Below are 21,095 nucleotides of genomic sequence, written 5' to 3'. Positions count from 1 at the left end.
TTAAGAGATATAGAAAAAAATTAGGAGGAGAATTGAGAGTAGTGGAAATGGAAATATAAAAAGCTAATGAGGAGGAGAATGCCTTAAAAAGCAAAATTGATCAAATGAGATAGAGTACAAAAGCTCATTGAGGAAAATGATTCCTTAAAAATTAGAATTGAGCCAATGGAAGGTAATGTCTATGAGAAATCAAGATACAATAAAAAAAAGAAAGTAAAGAAAAAATTAAAAATGTGAAATATTTCATTAGAAAAACAACTGATCTGAAAAACAGATCCATGAGAGATAATTTAAAAGTTACTGGTCTACCTGAAAGTCATGATCAAAAGAATGGCTATCATTTTTCAAGAAATTATCAAGGAAAATTGTCCTGATATTTTAGAACCAGAAGGTAAAATAGAAATTGAAAGAATCTATTGATCACCTCCTGAAAGAGATCCCCAAAATGAAAACTCCCAGGAATATTATAGCCAAATTCCAGAACTTCAAAGTCAAGGAGAAAATATTGCAAACATCCAGAAAGAAACAATTCAAGTATAATGGAGCCACAGTCAGGATAACAAGTTTTAGTAACAATTACATTAAAGGACTAGAGGATTTGGAATAAGATATTTTGGAGAGCAATGAAGTAGGATTACAACCAAGAATCACCTATTCAACAAAACTGAGTATAACCTTCAGGGGGAAAGGTAAATGAAAAAAAAAAAAGGATTTTCAAGCATTTGTGATGAAAATATCAGAATTTAATAGAAAATTTGATTTTCTAATATAGGACACAAGAAAAGCATAAGAAGGTAAATAGGAAAGGGATATATATGGGTGGATGATACTTGTAACTCAGAACTTTCTCATTATTATGACAATTAGAAGGAGTATATAAGAGAACATTGGTGTGAATTGAATATAAAGGGATATTATGTAAAAAATAAAATTAAGGGATAAGAGAGGAAAGTACTGGGAAAAAGGGAAAGGGGGAATTTGAATGGGTGTAAATTTTCTACATAAAAGAGGCAAGAAAAAGCTTTAACACTGGAAGGAGAGGAGAAATAAGTGGATTTCCATAGTCACTGCTGGTATGCTGATTCCCAAGGCCCTCCTCTCACTCAATGACAAAGCTTTCCTGTCAATCATCTAAGTCATCTTTTGTGTCTTTGGACAAGAAATTGTCAGTATTGCTGATGATTCAGAGGTCCCTGGACCCATTCCTGCTGTGCTGGAGCTGGGCCAAGGCAAGGAATTTTCTCACAATTATACATCTCAAGAAATCCATATGTTTTATCTGAAAACTTGGCCTATCTTAATCATTTATTATTTTCACCTTCCTTTGATTATATACAGACATTTGGGAGGAATGGGATGTTTCTTTTTCTGATTTCAGGGAGTTTTCACCTATTCACTTTCCCACACCCAACTTGTTTCTGATTTCTGGTAGGCAAAACCTAGGTCCTTAGTTAAGGTAAGAGTCTTTCAGCAGCAATAAGAAATATTCCAGCTTCCCAGTCACACAGGGTTGGTTCAAACAATTCAAGAAAGTTTCTCAAATTTCCACAGTGGAATACAGTTTTCTCACAAAACAGAAATTGGACTAAATCCACAATTGAACAGAAAGGAAACTGAGCTAAATCTAGAACTGAATCACAAAGTGAAATCAGTATGGTTCACCCAATTACATCAGAGAAAAATAAAACAGTATTACAGACTTCTAAGGACTCTCCTCAGAGATCATGGGACAGTAAGAAATTTCAAAGTCATTTAAAAGTAATCGCTCATTAAATAAAAATGTATGAATGAATTTAAATTAGAAGTTAAAATTCTCAGTGTAAAATTAAAAAAAAATTACCATGAGCAGAGAAGGAACATTTGACTATAATAGAGAAGCTCTCCTGAAAATTAAAAAGTTTCTGAGAGAACAATTGACATGGAAGCCACAACTGGAGGAAAACTTAGCAAAAAGGAAAAAATAAACATCTTAAAAGAATGCATGAATTTTATTCATGTCAAAATGACTAAACTTGCTTACAGAATATATGATTATAATTCTCCTTTACAGAGTATGACAGATATAAAGACCTGAAGACTATAGTGCAGCAAATAATACAAAACAGTCTAACAATTCTTAATATAGACTACACAGCACTGATCAAAAGAATCCACATCTCTCCACAAGAATACTAAAAACCATAATTGCATACTTTGAACTTCAAAATATATTGTATTTAGGTAAGATAAAGTCAATAACAAAAAATAAACCGACATAAAGAGTCAACTATCAGGCATATTACTGCCAAGAAAAAAAGATTTTTTTAATGCTCAAAGTGTTTATAACAGCAATTTTTTTCCTCTGAAAATAAAGAAATTGGAAACAGAATAGATGCTCATTAACTAGAGAATGGCTAACCACATTTTTTTACATAAATGTGATGATATTTTACTGCACTTTAAAAACTAATAAAAAGAATACTGTAGAAAGGTTCATGAATTTATGTAAAGTGAAGCAAATTGAACCAGGAAGCACTGGACAGGATGGCTGCTATTTGTCCTTTATTTTCAAAGAAGATCAATAATGTCGGTGATGTCTTAATTTTTATGCATTTAAGTGATTTAAGTGAAGCAAAGTTGCATAAAACTCTCGGTTCTTGAGACATCAAAGTCTATTAGCATTTCAAAATCAAGATGGCTGGTGATGACCTGGAATGAAGAAGATGACTTTGGAATCCTCAATGGCTAACCAAGCTCTATGTCATCTTCCTGACATTGGAATAAATTGTTCTATCAGACCATTGCATCAGGTCAAGTCTTCACATGCTTAGGTTAGACATGGTCCTGACTCATTACCAGTTGGAGTCTGGCTGGTTACTCTCAATTTGATTCAACCTATTTACTGAGACATGGCCACTATACATATGTTACAGCTTCTTGGTGCCAGAGGTAAGAGCTGGATCTTAGGAGGGCATCAAAGGAGAATGACCAGAATTGAAAAGGGCTAAGCAAACTCTACCCTGGAGGTGCTAGTCTTTCAGAATTCCCCAAACACATAACTTCAACAATGAAAATGGAAAGAACACCAATAATGAAATGATTAAAGTAATATGTTAGGAAATCACAATGACCAAACTTGACCTTAAAAAAGTTATAAGACTCCCTTCTCCTACTCTTGTTCTTCACTCAAGAGATGGGGGAAGAGACTGTGTTTGTAGAACATTGCATATACCAGAGGTTCTTCATCTGGGGATGAAAAATTAATTTTACTGAATTATTTTTTTCTTTTAGTTTTTTTTTTTGGTTATGATAATTTTCAGGGTAAAAGAGTGAGGAGGAATAGAATGGGACATAAAGATGAAATGAAATAATGCCACTACAGCAATAAACCTTTTCTTGATTGATGAAAAGGAAAAAAAAATAATCCAATCATCAATTTTTTGAAATGAACAATGTGACTTCATAATCAAACATAGGAAATAAAATAATCAAAATTTGCTTTATAAAATAAAATTCTAACAAAAGTAGAAACTTATGATTATTAAATTTGTATTTACTAAGATTAATAATTCAAGAAGAAATTAAGATTTTCAGGGGCAGCTAGATGACATAGTAGAAAGAAATTGATATTTTTAAACTAACTCAATCTTTATAGGAAAAAATTAAAATCCACAAATAGAGTATTAAAAAGGAAAAAAAAGACAAAAAAAAAACTACAAAAGAATTCTAACAAATGTTTAAAAAGCAATTAATACCTATGCTATAGAAAATATTCAGTGAAGAAACTACTCTGCTTATCTAATGACTTTAATAAAGTAGTATAATGCAAAGGAAACTCACAAAATCAGCAATTATTTATAGCATCAGTAAGAAAAAAAGAGAAATCCTTATTAAAGTAACAATAATATTAATAATATAAATAATATTTGACTAATTTACTGAGCCACTCTCAAGAATGGAATAAATGCAATTGAAGAACACTTTTTACATAAATTAAGGAAAATGTAAGCATTTGAAAGAATTATTTTTATAGTTAGCTTATGACAATAAAAGTAAATATCAAAGTTAATTTATATATTCATTTCCATGCAAATCAAAATACCAAAGGTTTTTTTTAATAAAGCTAGATAAAAGCAAAATTAGTTTAAAGAAATTTTTTTTTTAAATGTAGGATGTGAAATGAGATGTTGAGGGGGAAAGCAGACATGAAGGAAGAATAATAGTATTTGCAAATCTTAAATTATACTATGAACTTATTATAAATTCAAAACTATTTAAAGCAGTACTGGTTAGGTGGACAAAAGAAATGTACATAAGTGGAATAGAGATACAAGCATGAGTAGAAACAATTGAACACAGCAACCTCATTTTTGGTAACTCCAAGAACAAGGAACTAATAGAAGATCTTTCGACTTTATGAGGATTACTGTGAAAATTGGAAAGAAACTTGATAGATACTTAGGTTAGGGCAGCCTCATGGGCAATATAGCACAATAAACTACAAGTGGCTAGCTATAAAAAGTTACAAAAAAAAGAAAAGAAAAAAAAGAAAAAAGAATGCAAGAAGATATCTCCCACAATTATGATAAAAGGGGATATTCTTTATAAATAAAACATACTTTCAATTACAAATGAGTAAAAATGTTTTGTACAAACAGGATAAATGTATCTAGAACAAGAAGAGAGAAAATCAGATGGGTAAAACTCCTCATATTAATTTTTTCACAAAAAAGGCATATCCAAGATATGTATGTCTGATTCCCTATATAAGACTAAGAGCCCTTTCCCATTAGATGAGCATAAGATGTTTTCAAAAGAAGTTCAGAATAATAAACATATGAAAAAATGCTTCAACTAATCACAAGACAAATGTAAACTTCAAATTCTGAGATATTACATTCTACCACATTGACAGAAAGGATAAAAGATGAGACTAGTCCATCTTTGAAGGGACAATAGCAAGATTAACACACAAAAACAATAGGTGGAATTGTGAATTAATTCCACCATTCTTGGGGAAATGTTTAATATTAACTTAGAGAATTCACTAAATTAGCCAATTTTTAGTGAATCCACTAATGAGTACATCTTACAAAGAATATCAAAGAGAGAAAGAAAAAAGACTTCACACATACCAAAATAACTCCTAACGGCACTTTTTGTGGTAGCATTTAAAAAGAAAAAAATAAACTCGGAAACAAAGTGCCTATCCACTGGGAATTGACTGAACAGAATATAATACAAAATGGAATATTATTGTGCTGTTAAGAAATGACAAATGCAAAATGTTCCAAAATACATAAACTGATGTAGCTAGAATCGAGATATTGTTATATGTGTACCTAACATAATAATATGAATAAAATTACAATAAAAAGAAAATGAATTCTTATTAACTATAAAGACCAATACAAATTCCAGGGGAAAATATGTTCATACCTTTAAATCTGTCTTTTTGGTGGAGAGGTGAAAGACTCTGGGTGCTGAATATTATACTTATTGTCAAATGCCATACATTATATTTATTCATATTTATTCCTTTTAGATTTATCTTGCCTATTTCTTATATGTCTTTGTTATCTTCCCATTAGAATGAACACCTTGTACATAAAGTTTCATTCACTGTTTTTGTATGCTTAGTGCCTAGTACAATACCTGGCACTTACTCAATACTTGCTGATTCTTCGATGGATGATTGATCCCCATCCTCAAACATTCCAGATTCTTAGATTTCCTCACATGAGTCTATCTCATAAATATGCTTTCCCTGCTACTCACTTGTTTGTACCAATTGTTTCTTTTGAATAAAGTATACCCTTTCCAGGCCCATGTCTCATGCCATAAAGATTTTGTGATAAATTTGCTTTCTTCTGTTGAGATCACTAGTTTAAAATGCTTATGACCCAAATTCATGCATTTGTATGTAGATATCTTAGATCATGACTTTTATTTTGGTCTTTTTTTCCCTTGTATTTTGTTTCCAGTGAATTTCTGGATTTCTCACCAAAAATTCTCGCTAAATTTTACCTATTCTTGAAGGTATCTATGCTGGTTGATATAGCTATGTAATTTTTTTCTTTCCCCTTCCTTTTTAGCTTTTTAAGCTAAAAAAGCTTTTAAGCTTTTTAAAGCTTAAAAAAAATCAAATTTGCAAGAATTAAAATAATTAAAAACAAAACAAAACACAAGTCTTCTTAGGTGCAGAACTACTCTGGCCAGCATCTTACATATTAAGGTCCAGATTCCAGAATCCTTAATCCTAGTCTCTAGCAACAACTTCTTAACCAGATATATTCACTTGCTAAATCTGCTTTTCCCTTCTAAAGGCTTTGCTGAAACTAAACATGCCAATCTCTCCTAGATTGCAGCCATGAATTAATGAATACCTTAAAATATAGGGAGCTAGCAGGCTAAGTAACTCCAAGAAATATCTTATATATCCTTTTCCCTTAATTTGGAATTTTAAGAGAGACTATTCAAACAAATGAAATGAAAAATGTTAATAAGCTATCCTTCCCTTTCACTAAAAATCACCATCCATTTATAACAATAATTGTCATTTGTTACATTCCATGTTGCATTCTCTGTTTAAAAATCTACTAAACCAAAAAACATATTTTCACTTGAACTGAAATTTTATTGAAATGAAAAGGATGTTATGAAACTCAAACTCTGTCTCCTCTGCAAAGTGCAATTGAAAATGGACCAATTATGAAATTACTTCAGGTAATTAGAACATCTAGATAATTGAAGCAAATGTTATTCTTGGCTTTAAATTAGGAAGAAGATTCCCCTCAGGCAGTCCCAAACCCATTTTTATCTTCTATTTTTAATCTATTTTTGATGCAAAGATACAGAAAAAAGATTGTAAAAGATGGAGCAGGTCATGGATTGTTCACTTTTCAAAAACAAAGTGACTTTAAAAATCAAACTTTGGCATGCTCAGTAGAAATAGCAAAACCAAAAGAAATCCATAAATTTAAAATTTGTAACAAGTTCTACCAAGAGCTTTAAAAAATACTAAAAAAAATAAATAAATAAGAACAATTGAAGAGACCCAAAAAGAAAAATTTTGACTCAAATTATTGGTCTTTTTTTACTCCTATTCAACCATAATTGAGCTACCAAAGTGATTTTCTAAAGCCTAGGTCCTACTCTGTCACTCTACTACTTAGTACATTTCAGTAGGTCTCTATTACCTCCAGGATCAAAAACAAAATCCTTTGCTTGTCCTTGAAAGTTTTTCCTAACCTAATCTCTTTTTAATCTTCCTAACCAATCCTCCAGGCCTTTTGAGTCTACTTCACTTTTATTCTGTGCCATGCATTCTTTGATACATTGACATTTGCTTTCTTATTATTTATTCCTTGAGAAAGACATTCTTTTCTAGATTCTGGATATTTTCTCTGGCTATCTTCCATGTCTGGAATATTCTCTCTCCTCATCTCCACCTACTGAGTTCCCTGAATTCCTTTCCATCACAGAGAAAATCCCATCTTCTTGAGGAAGCTTTTTTCAAGCCCTCTTACTAATGCCTTACCTTTGAGGATTAATTCCTATTCATCCTGCATAAAGTTTATAATATGTTTCTGCTTATTGGCTTCTCTCAGCAGACTGTGGACTCTTTAAAGACAGAAATTGTCTTTGTCTCTTTTTATCTCTAATGCTTACTATAGTACCTGATATATAAGGTAAGTGTTTAACAAATCTTTACTGACTGACTAAAATAGTCCCTGACTTTAAGGAGCTTAAATGATATCAGAGAACCAACAACTAAAAATATAAGTACAAATTTACACAAAATAATAATGAAAAGCTCCAAGAAATTCTTCAGAAAAAAACATATTTAAATATAATTTATGAAAAAATATAAGATTTTTAGATATACATGGACATTTGAAATATATTTTATAAATGAAAAACTTTAATAATATTGTAATGTGAAGAAATTCTAGTAACCTGATCCAATTTGCTCTCTATATAATATCCATCCATTCATTTTTTGGGTTTTCTACAGGAAGATTCTCCAAGAAAGTAGCATCATTGAAGAACCTTTGTTAAAAATAATTCTGAAAAGATGCATTTGAAAATTTTGGTTGAAGTATAAAGAGGGTGAGAGCATCAAGAATCAGAAAAGATATTATCTTTTGGAGAACAAAATAATTTCCTTTTCCTAGATGGGAGACCAGCCATTCTAAGTGCTAAAGAAGGGGACTATAATTATAAAGGAATTTATAGGAAGGTACAGATGCAGCTATGCTATAGCCTATAATATTCACACTGATATATAACAGAAAATCTTACATTTTCTAGGACAGAGCAACAATCGTGAAGTTGTCTGTTCTAATAAGAAAGGGAAAAAAACCAAGCCTGGGGACTCGGATTCATCTTTACAATTGTCTTTCCTTGTCAGGTATCTTAATTCTCTTCCTCTCATCCTTTGGGGAAAATAACTCAGTGTTTATTTTAGTGAATGTGTTCATCTCTTCTACTCTTTTTTTTTTTTTTTTTAAACAGAGAACAGTTTAGACATAAAGGAAATCCAAGATTTTTTTCTGATAATAGTCTTGGTTTACATAATATTATACATTAAATTAGCCTTTAAAAAAAAAAAAAAGGTATATAAGGTCAAAAGCCTTTCTCCAATAGATACTTGATTAAAGGATATGACAAGTTCTCAAAATAATTGAGAAATATTAATAGGAAAGAATGTACCAAAGCACTAATAATAAGAAAAATTCACATTAAAAAAATTAAGAGGTTCCAAGTCCTACCTACAAAACTGATATAGTTCACCAAAGTTGAGAATGATCAATGATAGAAGGATTGTGAAAAGATGAGTACATTAATGCATTCATTATTGGTTGAGATATGAACTGGCCCAATTATTCTAGAAAACAAGTCGCAATTTACAGAGTAAATAAAATCAACCCAGAATTAGCTCTGCTTAATATCTTCCCAAAGAAAGCATGATTTTAATAGTGTGTAAAACAGGAAACAAAGTTGATGCCTACAGATTGGGAATTTTGTAAACAAATTATGTTTTATGAATGTAAAGGATTTTTATTTGTGCAATCAGAAGTGATGAATATAATAAATATAGAGAAGCATGAGAAGACTTCCCTGAAATGATGCAAAGTGAAGTAAAAGCAGAAAAAATATTCACAATGAATGATTGTAACATTAAAAAACATTGGAATGACTAAAACTGAAACTATAAAATCACAGTGACTAAATTTAGCCCCAAAGAAGAAATATGTGGAAGCATTTCCTTTAAGCTGCCTTTTCTGAGCTGGGGGATGATGGGTAGTGGGGAAGATATGGATAATGTCAATTTTTGTGTGTGTGTTGTACTGCTGAACCTTTTTTTTTCTTTCTTTCTTCCTCACTAAAAATTATTAGCTTTCTGGGAGGCAGGAGATACATTAGGAAAAATAGGAAATTAAAAATATCAATATAAATTAATTAAAAAAAAAGAAAAATGAATAAATCCATTATTCATTGTCTTAGCTCCTCCAAAGAACTCCTCCAAAGTTTAGTTCAAAACAGCTAAAATATCCCTTCTCATAAGCCAGAATATTGTTCAAAATATTCTTTTAAAGAAAGTAGTTTCTCAATATACCAATTTCCATTCTTCAAATAAAATCCATTCTTCAGCATCATCTTCATGTCTCATTATCAGCATATATTTTTTTCTTGCATGGCTTTGCCACTTCTATCATTCTCCAGCAAATTTTCTTATTAAGAGACTCAAGAAGTCATAATCCTTTGACCATTTTACTCATAGACTTGCTAAGGATACTTAAGTTATTCCATGCCGTCCTCCAGTCCTCCGTCCTTCCCATTTATATACTCGCCTACGCTGTCATTTTATTTCTTTATCCCATTTGCCCAGCTATTAATATCTGCTGTCCCCCAAATGTATTGATTCACTTTGGGGGACAAAGAAGTCTGACTCCAACTTCTCTTTCCAGCCTCACAACTCTGAGTAGGGACAGACTAATCTACCCCAACGATCACTCACCATCCCTTTTTGCCCAAGAAAATTTTATGTGACCCCAAGTATATAGGCATATGAAATAGGTATATCAATCAAACTTTTCTGAAAATAAATCATAATTTCACAATCCCCACATTGAATTATGTGACCCCACATAAGTCGTACCTCAACAGTTTAAAAATCTTTGATCTACACTACATTGCATCTCTACCTAGAACCTTTACAAAGCCAGTCCTCTGCCTCCATTCCTAGAATACTCTCCTATTTTACTCTTATCTTTGGAAATATTTAATTCTCTTTATCCTTCAGATCACATCTTCTTAAGAGTTTTTTCATGATTCTCCAGTTGTTAATATCTCCCATGATTCCTCTATATTTATTTTGTATATAATTCTGTATCTGCTTATCTATTAGCATATTATATTTCCCCCTCAGCCTTCTTGAGGGAAAGAACTGTCTCATTTTTGCATTTGCATCCTCATGACAAATAGCAAACATAGATAAGCAAATGCTTATTGATTAACCTGAGAAAGACCTAGCAGTTAGTATATGTTTGTATCAAGAATCTAGACTTCAAAAGTTAGGTAATTGAGTAAATCTCAAGTGAAGAGACACTGCTAAATAATAGTGGCAATACTGAAGTGGCAATAGGGCGGAGTATGTCTACTTCCACTTTGGGTCCAGAAGAAATACCCAGTATTAGAGAGAAGAGACAAGGATATTGTTTCTTTCAGAGGAATCCAGGTTTCATCAGCACCAAAAGATAAATAAAGTTGTGGTGAAAAAAATCATGTTACATGGTTTTATCAGTACCAAAAGATGAATAAAATTATGATAAATAAAACCTGTTACAAAACCTTTTATTTAAAAAAAAAAAAACCCATTATGCGTCATGAAACACCACAAACTACATGATTAACTTTAAGAGTAATCCTAAAATCATTAGGAAAAAACACTGTGGGGTGAGAATAGTCTATAGCAAATTATATAAAAGGGAGTATAATGTAATGAATAGAAGGGTGGACATAGAAAATCTACTGCCTCATATCCTTATTAGTTGAGTGATCATGGACAAGACACTTAAACACAATGTTAAATCCCTAGATACTGTATACCTGGATTTACTGCTGTTGTAGCCTCTTTTGTCATTCACTGGTACCCACACTCTTACTACTGATTTCATTTGAATTTGCTTGTACAGAAACTAGAGGGGTTCAGAAATGCATCAATCAGATATACAAGTTCTCATTAATTCTCTCATGATAGCTCCCATGTTTTCACCACTGAATGAGAGGATCCTAAGGCATTTATTTGCACAGAACCTATCATATTTTCTCTCAAGGCTCCATCAAAATGAATGTCCTTTCCCCTCCCCCCTCTATACTCAACTTTGGGGACATCTAATCTCCTGGATATAAACTTGATGATTCAGTCCCATCAGTAATCTCTGAAAATCAGGTTCCTTCATTCAAACTTCACTGAATCACATTCACTATCTGTTTTTGATTTTTTCCCTCCTCATCCTCTCAACTATTCTCTATACCAGCTTCATTAGCTTTTTGGGAGGCAAGAGATACATTAGGAAAAGTAGTAAATGAAAAATGAAAAATATCAATACAAATTAATCCATCAAAATTCCACCAAAAATTGAGCTTTCTTATTCCATGCAGTAATGTTACACACCCAGTCACCAGTCTCTCCTATCATGTTTATTCAATAATCATCATGAAGAAAACACCTTGATAATCTAACATATCTAGAGGATCATTGAAGAATAAAATGAAATTGAAGATTTATAAGGGGTAGGAAGGAGTCTTATACTGGGATTCAAATAATCAAAATTAGGAGAAAGGAAGCATAGGTAGATTATTTTCCATGTAACAATAATCTGGGTATTTTACTGGACTGCAAACCCAGTATGAGTCACCAATATACTGTAGCAAAAACTAACATGATCTTAAGATATATCAATAAATCTCCAGTATCCAAAATGCTTAAAAATAATACTTTTTTACTCTTTTTTAGTATCCCGGACACTGTATTTTAGGAAGAATATCGAAAAATTGAAACAAAACAACTAGAGAGTGTAGAGAGCAGTCAGGGTTGTAAGAGGTTGGAAATGAGAATTAATCAAAAAGTGAGAATGCTTAGACTAGAAAAAAAGGAAAACTGGCTGGAAAAAATAATGGTATTGTTTTAACTAGTTGAAATATAGTCATTTGCAAAAGGAATATTTTTTTTTTTAGTTTTGGCTTTGAAGGACAGGACTAAGAGCAACAGATGGACTTCAATAAGGCAAATTTCTGTATTACTATAAGATATATCATATCTAACTGATCAAAATGGTCTTAGAGATGCTACTAGAAGCTGGAGAATTAGTGTTTGAGATCATCTAGTTGAAGCATGGGTTGCAAGAGATAACTTCTAAAATCGGTGATTTAATTGGTTCTCCATATAGAAAGCTTAAATTTATCCTCCACTATTTACTTGTCCTCTAGGATTTAGAATAAATTGCCTAGTGATATGTTTAAAATTCTTATTAAGCAGTATTCAAAGATCTCTAGTTGCTCTTATAGCTGAAATTTTATAGCTTTATTTGGGAGATGGAGGGGTAGGTCATAGTAATTCTTGTGGATTAATGGCTAATATAGCAAAAGGTCAATAAATAATAATAAATATTTATATAATGGTTTGGAATTTATAAAGTACTTTATAAATATTACCTCAAATATCCCTGAAATAGACCTGGAAAAATATACCTTCATTTCAGAGATGAGAAATCTTTGATAAAGGATAAGTGATTTGCCCAGTCACATACCTAATATCATATTTGAAATCACATATTCCTGACTCCAGTTCTCTATTGTACCTATAGGTACCTATTTTTCAAGTGATAAAGAGTTTTTCTTGGAATAGGAATGCTTAGAAATAACATACTTTTAAAACATATTATTGTTTGTTGGGCTTAAAGCTCTAATGTCTGTGTATAAAGTTATGTCTTCCAGTTAAAATGAAGATATAAATTAGCTTTCACAATACTAGCTACAGGGCAAGACTATGAGATCATGATAATGCCAGCTAACCAAATAATAACAATAGCTAACATTTATATAGAGCTTATTCTCTGCCAGGCACTATAGCAAGCACTTTACAATTATTATCTCACTTGATCTTCATAACATCCCTGGAAGGTAGGTGCTATTATCAGTAGTATTTTACAAGTGAGGAAACTGAGGCAAAACATGGTTAAATGATTTGCCCAGGATCATATAGCTAGTAAGTGTCTAAGTCTAAGAAAGGATTTGAATTCAGATTTTTCCAACTCCAGGCTCATTGCTCTATTCCCTGTACCACCTAGCTGCTCCAAGTAATACAAGTTACATATAAGGCAGAATAGCTATTTCCCTTTTGGGGATGGATAGTACCTCCACAGACTGTCCCATCCAAGTCTTCACACTTCCGATCATCACATTCACAGGTTTTGCCATAAACTCTGCTATCTCCTGGAGGATAGCAGGTACACTGACCACATTCACATTTGCCTGGGGAGACAATAAAGGGAAAAAGGGTAAAATTAGCTCCACAGTATCATAACAAATTAGGGGAGAGGTGAGGAAGAAGCAAAAGAAACTAAACAAAAAGCAACCTAAATCAGTTCTATTCCTGCCAATATTTCAGTAGCCATCATTCTGTCTGTGTCCTTGCTAAGATAAGGTTCAAACACAAGTTCTAAAAAGAACAGATACAGAAGCTGTGCAATATTTCTGATGAACTATTTACCCCAGAGAGTCTTCTACCATTAAATCTTTTCACTGGTCATTCACTTACAAAGATAATTCAATTGAGTCAAACTTCTCTTGTCACAGATTTAATGAAATAGAACAAGTGAGGTCATAATTTCAACTCAATCATGTGGCATTTCATATCTGGCAATAAATTATAAAGGAGTTGATGGATCTTTATTGAACAGTGCAACACTAAAGGATATCCTGAAACACCCAGAATTTGATTTGTGACTCAGTTTGCCATCTTGAAATTAATGTTTGTAAATATTGTTTTCAAATGAACATTTTATTATTATCTTTACATTCCAAAGACCTACTAGTTAAATCAATTATAAGTATACATGCATATACATATAAACAAAATATACATATATACACATACTATGCATACACACATTTATGTTTACACACATATATATAATATATAACAAATATATCTATCATAACAGGCTCTTAACAACTAGATGCTCTTAAAAGAAATGGTTGTTATTTGCTCCTGATATAAAATAAAATACAGAACATATGAAAATACTGAGATCTAGGAAATCAGAAAGTTATTAATAGGAATTTATAAAATTTTAAGTCTTTTTAAGCTATTATAATTTATCAGTAGAATGCAACATCTATCCTTTGATGTCTCTCCTATAGTTTCATCCCTCCTGAGTTCCTGTCACACATCCTTCCCCACTCTTCTACTGTACCTTATGTGATCACTGTTTTCTTGTTAACAAATTATCTTTCATATAAAATTTATGCTCGATCATTATTCAACATATAAATTTTATTTACTTATATGGGCACAATTTGTTTCTCTGTAACAAAATGCAATGTCTTTGAGAACAGAGATTATTTTATTCTACATATCATTCATATAATTTTAATAAATTATTTGTCTATCTGTCTATCAGCACAATGCCTTGCAAACAGTGTATACATAAAAAATGCTTTTTAAATTAAAGTTAATCTGGCATTGATCTTTCTAAAATGTAATTGTAATATGAGAGAACTTCTACAATTTATTATTAGATCAGCCACTATACTTATGGGAAGTCCACCAAAATTTTCATGACTATGTCTACTATCTTTCATCAATCTTCTGATATTTATGAAACCTTATTAAAGGGATTCAGTTTGTAGGAGTTGAGGCAAAATATTTTTTGGTAATCTGTGTTTTTACAATAAGAAAAATAAAATCTAGTTATGTAACTTAATACTTGTAGGAGAAGCAATGACAAAGTTCAGTAAATGGACTCTTTGATGACCAAATAGATTCAAAAAATTTTTCAGTCACATACTATTTTTTATTCAATTCAAATGTCTATTTGAAATAAAAGTTACTAAAAATCATCTCCACGTATAGTTCAATGACATAAACAAGACCTAGGGCCTCTCCTCATAGAGGCTCCTTAGAGATACATAGCAATGGCAGTCTGGCATAGTGGATGAAAGGGTGAGGGGATGGAGTTGAATTGGACTTGGAATTGCAGGATTCAGCCTTGACTTAGAGGCAGAGAAAGAACAGACCCTACAACAAGGAAGAGCAATCCAGCTTCAGATACTTACTAACTCTGTCTTCTGTCTGGTTCAGTTTCTTCAAATATAAAATGAAAATAATAATAACACATACTATCCAGAGTTGTGAAAATCAAATGAGATTTTATTTGTACGACACTTAGCACAGTGCCTGACACAGTAGTGAAAACTTAATAAATGTGTTTTCTCTCCCCCTCCACACATACACATATACCCTATCTCTCCCTGGACAACTAACTTACCCCTATAAACTCACTTTGTTCATTTGTAAAATGAAAATACTTTCTACTTCACAGGATTGATGTAGAGAGAAAATCAGATTCATGTAAATTGCTTTTTAAATCTAAAATTATTTTATAAAAGTGAATTAGAATACATCATAGAGATGACCACTACATGAACCCTCATAGTTTTTTCTGAAGAGCTTCACAGATTGCCCAATCCTACTTCTACTATTACTGGATAGCTCCTGTTCCTACTTTTGTCACTATGTAAGTAATGGAATATTCAGTGGGGTGTAGGGGAAAAATCACTGTATTTGACATCAGAAAACATGAGTTTTAGTCCTATATCTGTGACTTGGTAGTTCTTAAGCAAATTACCTAAACTCAATCTCAGTTTACACATCAGCAAAGTGAGAGGATTGAACTATAGTGGATACATCACTGAACTTGGAATCAAGAGTACCTGATTTCAAATCCTGCCTCAGATATTTAAAATTGTGTGACTGGATAAATTACTTAAGATCTCTGTGCCTCAGTTGCTTCAAAAAGAAAAGGAGGATGGACTTTATTATTTCTAAAGGTCCTTCCAACTCTCAATCTGTGATAATATGTGTATCCATTCTCATGAGTACATAACCTTGTTTAGAAGTTCCTTCTCAATACTGAGGTACATTGTGGGTAGATTTCTATACTTCTCACTAGGCATTCACATCACATATCTTTCACTGATAGGAACAAAGGGTACGAACCAAATATCTTATATAAGCACTCAGGCTCACAAGGCATCTAAATATAGTCACATAAAAGAATCAGAAAGGACTAACATTTGAGACTATTATGGGTCAGGAGTGGGATAGTGTTGCCAATAGACAAAAGACCCCTTACTCAATGAAAGTAAGAAATCTCTCCCCCAAGAACATATATATTGTGTCCATCACCTGTCTTGTGCACTCTAAAGTTTGTTGAATCCTGGGGTTTTGCCTTTGGTCTTCTTTTCATTTCACTTCACTATTTTTCCCTACAGTGATTTTGTCAGCTACCAGGGATTCAATTATCACTTCTGTGTAGAAGACTCCCAAATCTACACATCCAGTCTTCTCCTGAGGTCAAGGCATGAACCATAAATTTCCTGTGAACATCACCTGAATGGCCCATAGGAATCTCAAATAAAACATATCCAATATAGAATTCATTATTCTTTCCCCTTCCAAACTTTTCTATTTCTGTCAAACATAACTGCCATCTTTCCAGCCATTGAGGTTTTAAACCTTGAGGTTTTCCTCATTACCTGTATCCATTATTTGCCAAATCTTGCCAATTCTAAAATCACAATGTTACTCTCCTCTCCATTCACAGAGATAAAATCTAATTCAAGCCTTCATCATCTCTCATCTAGGCCATTACAACAACCTCCCAATACCTTTTCTCAGGTATCATCTCTTCAATTCATCCAGACAAGGCTGGAAATTTTATATTGTTTAAAAATGAATTTAAACACAACCACTGCACAAGAGAATTCAAAGACTCCCTTCACTGCTAAAAAATAAATAAAATACAAACTCTCTGTTTGACAGACTGGCTTCAATCTACCTTTGAAGATTATTTCTATAACCTCCACAGCACACTTCAGACCAGAAAAACTCCCCTCCTAACTGATCATTATATGGGACATTCAATACCTTTCTATATGCCTTTAGCACAGCTGTTCCCCAAGTTCTTTCCAAATTCTTCAGTTGTCAGTAATACTCCCTCTCCACAACATAACTTGTATTTGCCTTGCAGAAAATTTATATTTACTTAACAATAGTTACCTCAAATCCCAGCAGACTGTTTACTGAAATGAAGCTGAAGCTTAAATAATTTAGCCACATAATGAGAAGACAGAAATCATTGGAAAAGATTCTGATATTGAAAAAGATTGAAGACAAAAGGAAAAGGGGATGGTAGTAGATGAGAGAAATAGTATTATGCAAACAATAAACATGAAATTGGAAAAACTTGGAGAGAGAATGGAGGATAAAAGGTTAGCTTCAGTCCATGGAATCACAAAGAATCCAAAATGACTCGATTTAACAACAACAACAACCCTGAGTAGAAAGGAAGCTACTCAGAGACAAGACCTATTTTTATTTTGGTTCTTTCTTTATATCCTTGGTGCTTAAAATTAAGGTATGCTTGTAGTAAGAAATCCTTATTAAATTGAATGAACTCGGTTGAGCCTAGAAAGTATTTACTTCTCAGCTCATAGAAAGGCACAAATAAGAAAAATAGGGTTTCTCACACCCAGAATAGATGGGGAATCCCATCAGAAATTTATAAAATCTCCACAATTTACAGTACTACTTTGGCCATACCTCCAACAAGAGGAAAGGATTCCAGGTTTGCTCTTTCACATTGGGGTTCCATGTATCTCCTTGCTGGTATTTTAACTTAAAACATTTCATCAATATTAATTAGGAAATTGTTCTATAGTTTTCTTTCTTTGTATTATATTTATTGCACTATATGTTAAAAAATTTAGTAGGATTCTTTTTAAAATTAGTTTCCAAGTAGGTTACATAGCATTAGAATTAATTGTTCTTTAAATGTTTAGTAGAGTTCACTTGTGAATTCATATAGTCCTCAAAATTTTTTCATAGGGTACTCATTTATGACTTATTAAACTCCTTTTTCTAAGAGAGGAATATTTAATTATCCTATTTCCTCTTTTATTTATCTGAGCAATTTGTAATTTTACAAATATTTATCCATTTTACTTAAATTGTTAGATTTATCAACATATAACTGGGCAAAATAGTACTTAATAATTGCTTTGATTTCATGAATGAATATATCTTTTTCATTTTTGATACTGGAACTTTAGTTTTCTTTTTTTAAATCAAATTAACCAATTAATCAATCTATTTTATTATTTTATTCATAAAACCATCTCCTAATTTTATTAGTTCAATGTGATATTTGTTTTTTTAGCTTTCATGTATCTCCTTTAACTTTCAATTTGGTATTTTTCATTGTTTTTTTTTCTAATTTTTTTTTTTCAATTGCATAACCAAATCTTTGATCTGCTATTTTTCTATTTTATTAATGTAAGTGTTTAGAAATATAAAATTTCCCCTAAGTACTGCTTTACCTGATCCCAGAAATTGTGGTATGTTATCTCATTATTAGCATTCTCTTTAATGAAATTGTTGATTATTTCTGTGATTTGTTCTTTGATCCACTCATTCTTTAGATTTTCAATCTATGCTTCTAACAGCCCTTTTTTCTATGTAATTTTTGCTGCCTAATACTCTGAAAATGAAGCATTTTGTGGATCAGTTTTTCTTAATTTGAAATACTACTTCACCTTGACTTTTTGTTGCTTCTATCCTTCCAGAATTCCATTTGAAGCATTATTTAAAAGTTATTTGGATGGGAATTGGAGAGAGTTAAAGTGACTTTCTGCTTCTACTCCACTACATCCACCCCCATAAAAAATCTCTTACAGAGGTAGTACTTTGTCTGAGCTTTGAAAGAAGCAAGATATGGATTATAAGGAAGGCAGAGAGACATGTGCATCACAAGTATGAGAGAGGATTTATACAAAATCATAGAAATATAAGTCAAGTCAAGAAGTCAGAAATTTATTCAGTGCCTTCTATATGTCAGGAATTCTGCTAAGTCCTGGAAATGCAAAGAAAGATGAAAATATGATTCCTTTTCTCAAGCATTTCACAGTCTAATGAAAGAAACTATTTATAAATAATCACATATAAATGAGATATATGCAGAATAAATTAAAAATAATCAATAGAGGGAAGGTAGATGTATTAGGGGGATTAATCAGGGCTATTTGTAGAGATATAATTCTAGCTGGGACTTGAAAGAAATCACAGGAGTTAGTTGATGGAGATGAGTAGAGGAGAGAAGTACAGACATGGGGAATAGCTAAGAAAGTCATGTGTTGTAGTGTGTGATCTCATTGTTATCATTCTCTTTAATGAAACTCCTGAAAGTTAGGAGCTAAAGATAGAGTGTCTTATGGGACAACAGCAAGGTGTCAGTGTTACTAGATCCAAGAGTAAAGGTGGGGGGTGAGAAGAGATAAGATGTGGAATAAGTGGAAAAAATAGGAGTAAGTCAGGTTATAAAGGATTTTGAAAATAAGGTTTTAGATTTTTAAGGCAATAGGGAGCCACTAGAGTTTAATATGATATCATGGTCAGACATGAACTTAAGAAAATCAGTTAAAACAGCTGAGTGGAGGATGAACTTGTGTGGAGACAGACTTGAGACAAGGAGAACAACCAGAAAGCTATTGAAAAGGTTGGGGTGTAAGGTTTTTAGGAACTGTACCATAGTGGTATGTGACAGAGGAGGATAGTATATGATATTTGTTTCAAAAGTAGAAAATTCAAGGACTTGGCAACAGAATGGTTAAGAGAGGCAATGAAAAAGAATGAGGAGTTAAAAATGACAGCCTTGGCAACTGGGAGGAAGATAATGCTCTGAGAAGTAATGGAAGTTAGGAGTAAAGGAAGGTTGAGAGAAATGAATAATGAGTTTAGTTTTTTATATGTTGAGTTTTAAATATCTATAGAAGTTATTAAATATCTATAGGAGTTAATTACTAGATAGTTAAAACAATGATTCCAGATCCAACCATCTTAGAGAATAGTTTGGTACTATGCCCAAGGGGCTATGAACTGTGCATATCCTTTGATCCAGCAGTGTCACTATAGGATCTATATCTAAAGAGATCATAAAAGAGGAGGAAAGAAGGACTCATATGTGCAAAATTGTTTATAGCAGCTCTTTTTGAAGTAACAAGGAAATGAAAACTGAGTAGGTGCCCATGCATTGAAGACTAGCTGAACAAGTTGTGGTATTTGAATGTAGTAGAATATTATTTTTCCTATAAGAAATGATGAAGAATCTATTTCAGAAAAGCCTGAAAAAACTTGTATGAATTGATGCTGAGGAAAGAAAGCAGAACCAGAAAAAAAACATTGTATACAGTAACAGCAAGGTGATGAACTATAACAGACTTAGCTCTTCTCAGCCATATAGTGATCCAAGATAATTTCAGTACACATGGGATGGAAAATATCATCTGCATCCAGAGAGAATTATGGAAACTGAATGTGGATCAAAGCATAGTATTTTCACCATTTTTTTGGTTTGTTTGCTTTTTCTTTCTTGTGTTTTTTTCCCTTTTTGACCCAATTTTTATTGTGGAACATGATAAATATGAAAATATGTTTAGAAGGTCTGTACATGTTTAACTTATATCACATAGCTTGCTGTCTTGGGGAGAATGGGAAAAGAAGAGAAATAATTTGGAACACAAAATCTTACAGAAATGAATGTTGAAAACTATTTTTACATATATATATATTTTAAAATGAAATACTATTAATTTCTATTCTAAAAAAAGAAAAACATCATCCACAAATTTGCAATTTTTCCAGGGTCAACAATGACAATAAAAGTATTAATTTCAGAGGAAAAAAGAACAATGGATCCAGAGACTCATTGCCTAGATAAGTAGATCTTAGAATTATTAACATGCAGACAATATTGAATCAATGCAAT

At 32.0% G+C, this 21,095-nt stretch overlaps 1 protein-coding gene across 1 annotated transcript in view; it reads right to left on the bottom strand.

The window, feature by feature from the left end:
* The window catches only part of ITGBL1 (integrin subunit beta like 1), a 372,886-nt gene that overhangs the window by 23,361 nt on the left and 328,430 nt on the right, over nucleotides 1-21,095 (bottom strand). Inside the window, exon 8 of the mRNA XM_031958632.1 lies at nucleotides 13,405-13,521. Within this exon, the coding sequence (XP_031814492.1) occupies nucleotides 13,405-13,521 (117 nt within the window). The remainder of the gene's footprint in view (nucleotides 1-13,404; nucleotides 13,522-21,095) is intronic.

This window comes from Sarcophilus harrisii, chromosome 3, assembly GCF_902635505.1.
Source record: "Sarcophilus harrisii chromosome 3, mSarHar1.11, whole genome shotgun sequence".
NCBI lineage: Eukaryota > Metazoa > Chordata > Mammalia > Dasyuromorphia > Dasyuridae > Sarcophilus > Sarcophilus harrisii.
Note: the sequence above shows the minus strand (reverse complement) of the source record. Positions and strands in the feature narration are given on the sequence as shown.